This window comes from Corapipo altera, unplaced genomic scaffold (genome assembly GCF_003945725.1).
Source record: "Corapipo altera isolate COAL_440 unplaced genomic scaffold, ASM394572v1 44, whole genome shotgun sequence".
Taxonomy (NCBI): domain Eukaryota; kingdom Metazoa; phylum Chordata; class Aves; order Passeriformes; family Pipridae; genus Corapipo; species Corapipo altera.
Window position 1 is genome coordinate 11,472,960 of NW_020884880.1, and position 6,574 is coordinate 11,479,533.

Genomic DNA, 6,574 nt, shown 5'->3' on the forward strand with positions numbered 1-6,574 from the left:
TCTATAATATAAACCAGAAATCAAAGAACTGAAGCTTGATTACACAACTGACCCAGATATCTACTTCCCACCCTGCAAAGAACCCACCCAGGCCCTTGCACTAAGACTTACCTCAAGAAGTGGTACTGTAACCTCCTTCTGTTTCAGTATTCTTTATCAGTTACTAGAAACACCATAGTATTGTGTTTGTCCAGTGGCAAACAGCTGCGAGTTGCCTACAACAAATCTTTTACGTATAGGGCTGTCTAGGGCTGCATACACAAAAAGATGACGTTCTAAAGGTCTGAAGGGCCTTTTCCCTAAAATGTAAACAAGGATGCATGCTCAGTCTAAAATTAAAAGTTATATTTTCTCCCTCTTCCGTGGTACATATAAGCAGTACTTTTCTTTGTACCAAGGTCTCTGAGGTACAGATAGAACAGCCAAGCTCAACTGTGTCCCCTGCTTACTATGGGCAAAGGATCACTCTGCTTCTTCCTGAAGTTTTTCTGAGGACAGGTAGCTTACTTTTTGTAAATGGTTGCCTGTGCAGAATTAAATAGCACCTTACCAAAAAATACTCTTCTCTAATTGATCTGGAGAAGAAACAAGTTGTAGACAAGAGAAACTTAGAGATCATGGTCTTTTTTGACCTCATATAGGTGCTGACAGAACAGGGTGTCACAACTCTCTCCATGCAATCCACCATAACCATTTTAGAAGGCTGCAGAGTTGGGTATGGTTACATTCTGTATCTACAACTGCCCTATCAGGATTTTGGCACAGAGAAAACTAAGTTCTGCACAGCCATAAAGGTGCTGATAAACATCACTTCTGAAAACTGGAACAGTAATAAACTACTGCGATTTGAAGCTCTTTCTTAACAAGCTTCTAGTAAAAGAAGTTGCTGTTGGTTAATATTGTCTGTCTCCCTAATTGTAAGAAATGGTGCTTGCAAGTTAGTTTGGAAAGAAAAAAATAATCACAACACATATGGTAGCAACCACTGAGACCATTGTTAGTAATCTTAGTTCTTTTCATGCTTAATTTTGAATAACAGCTCTTTGAAGCTTAGGCACTAAGCACACTATTCTTTTTTGATATAATTCAACTCAGTCCATCCTACAGTACAGCTACAGCTTTCAAGCTACCTTGATTTATCTCCCTTCTTACTTGGGAATCACAGCAAAAGTACTGTTAAGGAGCACATTGATAAAAAAGCTTTGCTGGTTCTAGTCCACAATACTTTCTAACTCTGCCACGCTTTTAAGTACTTCTCCCACCAACTCAAGTAGCATTTACTTTTTTTTCTCATGGAGTTTTTGTTTATTTGGTTTCCTAATGATGTAAACCTGGGCACCTACAGTTTTTCACTTAATTCCAGACACACACAGTAAAAGAACTTTAATTTTTTTTTTTTTAATTTACAGTATTGATTGCTCCAAGTTATGCCTTACTGTTGGTACACAGTAAATACATTCTTCTGAACAACTTGCTTAGTATGAAAAAAACCCATTTAAAACATTAAAAATACTGCTTTACAATGTGCGAAACAGAACCTTCAGAAGTAATGACAGGCTACAGCCAGGCACAGGGGAAGACCATTCGTTTTTGTTTTAAGTCTACCAGCACATTCATTCCTGTACCCCTTCATCTGAAATAGTAATGAGATTTTAGGTGAAGCTTCTGCTGAATTAAGAAGATTAAATAACTCTCAGCTTGGTCTTTAGCATTTGTATGTCCAGATCAGGATGTTTTTCTGTTCTATTCATTACACTAAGAATGGCTGTTTTCAGAAGATTTACTGAACAAAGGGCTTCAATAACACTTCAAAACTGAAGATGTTTCTGAAGGGGAGTGGTGCATGCAGTGTCAAAGTCTGGATGAATCAGGTAACATGCTTCCCTCAGATAAAAGACAAGTGGCTGGGCACAACTGCCATTTCACAAATACTTAAATCAGATGAAATGCATTTTTAATGCAAGCTTTAGACATATTAATATATACTGCAACACCTAGCACTGATTAAATTTAGAAAAATATTATGTTGGGGTTGAGTGTTTTAAAGTCTTTCTTGTTTTGCTGGTGGGGTTTTTCTTAAGTTTTTAAAGTAATATAACAGAAGATGCATGGTGGAAGATGCCAAAAACCACCCTGCTTTTTAATCTGAAAGAGTTGGGCTGTCAAAGCTATTATGCTGCTGACAATTACACATTTGATTATTTATTTACATTTTTTAAACAATGAAGAGGCAGGAAATGCTTTTTGTTTTTTTTGTGTTTTTTTAATTTTTAAGATCATGAACCCAATTACATAGTTTCTGTTAAGTCAATGGCTGCCAAACAAGCGGGTACTCCAGTGACCCATCGTGAGCAAGGTTATCTGATGGGTCAGACAGATTTTCAGGTTAGACACAGTACATGTAAAAATATAAAGTTTAAAAACCATCACAGACATTTCCATTGCCATCTCCTTTGTGAAATAAATAAGGCAGCAGATAACTTTTACTTTGAAGTGGCATCTTTGAGGTATGCTATTAAGTCTGCTCTCTCAGCCTTCTTCTTAATACCCGCAAAAATCATCTTTGTTCCTGGGATATACTTTTTTGGATTTTCCAAATACTCCATCAGAGTATCCTCACCCCAGGTGATACCTAGAGAGAAGGAAAAAGAAGATAGTTAATGACTTTGAAATAACAGCGAGAACAAGAATATAAGTGCGTTTATTGTTTTAATTTTTGGCAGATTTTAGTACTTCTAGAACTATCATCGAGAACTCAGTACTTTTGTTCCTTAGCTCAAAAGGGCAGCTTTAAGTTTACCTTTGTTCTTATTAGCATCCGTGTACGAGAAGCCTGCAGCTTGTCCAGTCTTGCGTCCGAACAGGCCATGCAGGTTGGGTCCAGTCTTATGCTTCCCTCCCTTTTCAACTGTGTGGCACTGGGAACATTTCTGGACAAAGATCTTCTTGCCCTTCTCGATATCTCCCATTTTCAGCACTAGACCAAGCACACAGAGGTCAGTATCGCCATTTTAAGGTCAGCGACCTAACAGAAACTTTAAAAGTGCCCCGCTGGTTTACAAAACCAACATCTGTTGCCCGTGGTCTGGGAATTCTCCAGCACACAGTGTATCCACAAGCTATATCTTCCAGGTTTGGAAATTAGTACAGAACTACGTATGAAGTATCAAGGTGTTGAACATGCTTCAAAAGCAGGAAAAACCTTCCTTCAGACAAAGTAATCGCCCCACGGCGCTTGAAGGGCACGACGATAGCTTGTGAAGAGCAAACTTAACACAACTCCTACATATAGCTCGTATACCTGGAACAGGAGAGTTTCCCGGTGACCAACAGCCCCGTGTAAAAGCACAGGACTGTTCGCAGGCCTTCCTTTCCAGCGGGAAAAGCACACCAGTAGGGCCGGAGGGTGGCGGGCACCGGTCTGTCCCCGCGACCCCGGATGACCCCAGAGTCCCCGTTGGCGGGAGTGCCCAAGGGCGCCCGCGCCGCCTGGCCCCGGCTCCCCCTGCGCCGAGCTGACCTTGGGCTTCTCCTCCAGGTCCCGGCCCGTCGTGAGGCCGCCCGGCCACACCGTGACCTTCCTCTGCCCCCCGGCCACCGCCTCAGGCCGCGGCCCAGGAAGGCGGAATGGGGCTGAGGACCACCGGGCGCGCCGCCTGCTCCCCGCACTCCCCGCCCGGCGCTCGCCGCCCCCACACACAGCCCGGCTACCCTCGGCCAGTGCCCGCACCCACCTGCCTGCCCAGCTGCCTCGCTGCGCCCTCAGACCCAGTGACCGCGCTCCGACACCTCCCGCTCGGTCTGTGCCCAAGGACACGCCGTACTCCGCCCTATGTAACCCGGCGCCGCCGCCACCAACCTATGCCGGCGCGCGGGACCCACCGCCCCCTCACGACAACCAATCAATTGCCGGCCCCTAGAGCTCTGACTGGTTGCAACGGCTGTCCGTCAAGTTACGTCACGGCGCCGGGGGCTAGCGGGGTAGGTTGCGACCGGAGGGCCTGCGGACTTCCTTCCTGCCTCCGCCCCCACTGCCGGCGGAATGGCGTCACACGTCACTCTGGGTCGTACGGCGCGCGTGGGAATGGGGGGGCAGGGCTGGGGGGGAAACGGGCTCTGGCGCATGCGCACAGCGCCAGTCGAAGCAAGGGTCGCGCGGCGCCCTCAGTAGCGCGCGGTCTGTGCGGGCACGTGGCCACGGAGGCGCGGGGGGGCGGGGCCTTGTCAGTGACGTCACGGGACCCCCAAATTCCCCCCACCCCGCTCCCCGCGCGCTGCGGGGGCCCCTCGAGGGAGCGCGAGGCGGGGCGGGTGGGCGGGCGGGCGGGCGGCAGCGAAGGGAGCGGGCGAAGGGTGGGCGGGATCCCCCCCGCGTGTCACGGAGCCAAAGTGAGGGTATTTCGCCTCGAAATCCCGCTTGGTGACGCTACCCATAGCGCCTGCGGTGTGCTGCCACGTGGGGCTAGAGGGAAGCAGGTGCACGGCTTTGTGGGATGCCAAAATAGTACCGTCCTGACGGGAGATGAGAGGCTTACAGAAGGGACCACTACCTGAACGTATGAAGGTGTCTCAGACGTCAGCCCAGCAGGCTGGGCAGCGTGGTGGTGCTTAAAGAGAACCTGTTAATATTCGCATAGTGTGGGCTTCCAAGCAGAATATAAATAATGAGTTCCAGACATGACTGCCGTCTCACTCTGCTTGGCAAGGTGGAGGAAGAGCTGTTAGAAAAGCCCAGTGTCATAACGTCCAGTGTTCAGAAGAGGTGGACTGTTTGCCTTAACTATGGACATTAAAACTGTGAGAATTTCCCACTGTCTGGCATTTGAAAAACTTTTTTTTCTGTGTGTCCTTTTATGCTGTGCTGGAACTGGTGTAAGTGTGCTCCTGTAATTGCTTGTGGAGCAGTTCTCATCTGAAGTGCCAACATGAAACAGAAAGGAGTGAGGACAGTAAAAATACATCAAAAATACATCAAAGGTTCTTCTGATTGCAGAATTTTGCAGATAATTCTAAGTAAGAACATTTAGAAATCATCACTCCCTAGCTCAGACAGTGTATTCCCTTCCAGTGCTCGTCGTGTCTATAGCACTCTTTTTTTTAGACTTTTTACCATGATTGTAAGGACTGAATTTGATTTATTAAGGCTTCTGTGTCTTAGATGATTCCAGGAGCCAGATGTATGTAACTTAATATCACAAGACACGTGATAAAACCCCCAGTCTCTCATATCTTTCAAGGAGGAAGGAGCTGAAAGCACCTTTTAAGCTGCTCTAAGAAATTACAGCAGTGTAAATTCTTAAGCTTCTTTAAGCACTTGATGCGGACTGATGCCCAGCTGACATCTATTCAAAGGTTCTCCCTTTCTTCACAGAATGCAGACTTCAAGCATCTGTAGCTCTCTTAATTTCTGTTGCATTTTGCCTTTTAAATTTTTTCGTACTGAGCATTGCACATTGTGCTTCATAGTTAACCCTTCTGATGCATGTGGAGGGCCATTGTAGCAATGTCTTTTTAGGTTTTTTCCAGGAAGCTGTTTTTGAAAACTGCAACTTAATTCAAGACAACCAAATTGTTTTTTGTTAAACTTTTGAAGTAAGGAAATAAGGCTCTCGGGGAAAATATTGAACCTGTGAGGTTTTCAGTGCTAAAGATTAGTGTACTGAAATCAGTCTGTAAAATGAGTTGTTATTTTCTGAACCTTACCCCTGATGTCTGCAATGTGACTGACTGCCAGCAGTCATGGTGTAATACACTTTCCTGAAGGTGGAAATGATACAACAAAGAGTATTTGTGGGTTTGCATACTGTATTGTTACTGGAAGCAGAGGTTCTGCCTGATGTAAAAAGACAGTAGTTTAGAAGATGTGTTTTCACCAGTAAAAAGAAGTATCTTTAGTGGAAAGGATTTGTCTTGTCTAATTAGGTCCATTTGGGCATTACCAAGTGTGGATTTGGAGCGACACAGTGGTAAGAGCTGGTCTGTAAGTAAAACAGGAGGTGCAGGAGAGGGGTTGTTTAAACTGCCCAGTGTTTACTTTTTGAAATGATCTCTGGTGGGACAGACTAATAGTGAAATTTTAGTCTTCTCTGCTAAATATGGCATCTGTAGTGTATGTCTGAATCCTGCACATGTCGTATGACTTCCTCTGCAGGACAGAATATGTTGTGGGACTTCCAGAGGCAACACTGAAGACAAAGTCAGGGCTTTTCTGGCTTTGTGGTTTGAATTGCTGGAGTAAACTAAAATGACTCAGGGTGCATTTTCAATGCTCTATATTTTTCTACATATATTAACATCCATTAGACTGTTTGCCTAGAAGGCTCATATTTTAGTCTTTCAGTTATTCATTGTGGTTACACCTGAAATACCTTTGCCTTTTTCCTAGCTCAGGCTAGTAAAAAGACACACTGGAACAATACTTATTTTGCAATCAGAATTCTGAATGTAATTCTGTGTAGTTCTGTCCTAAAGGAAGGAAAAATAAACCAACTGTGTAAAGTCCAATAGTAAAGGAAACATATCAAAAGAGCCATCTAACTCTCTTTAGGAGGTACACTGCAGATGAAAGAAGAAA

At 44.9% G+C, this 6,574-nt stretch overlaps 1 protein-coding gene across 3 annotated transcripts; it reads right to left on the reverse strand.

The window, feature by feature from the left end:
• Positions 1-1,357: 1,357 nt before the first annotated feature.
• LOC113945216 (cytochrome c) lies at positions 1,358-3,853 on the reverse strand. Of its 3 annotated transcripts, none has more exons than XM_027639174.1 (3): positions 3,739-3,853; positions 2,801-2,977; positions 1,358-2,632 (listed from the first exon to the last, which is right to left on the reverse strand). In XM_027639174.1, the coding sequence occupies exons 2-3, from the start codon at positions 2,967-2,969 to the stop codon at positions 2,484-2,486; spliced, it is 318 nt and encodes a 105-aa protein (XP_027494975.1). In that variant the 5' UTR covers positions 2,970-2,977; positions 3,739-3,853; the 3' UTR covers positions 1,358-2,483. The 3 variants fall into 3 exon arrangements, with proteins under 3 accessions (XP_027494975.1, XP_027494973.1, XP_027494974.1); XM_027639172.1 differs by having other exon boundaries at positions 3,735-3,851; XM_027639173.1 differs by having other exon boundaries at positions 3,743-3,840.
• Between the last annotated feature and the right edge of the window lie 2,721 nt (positions 3,854-6,574).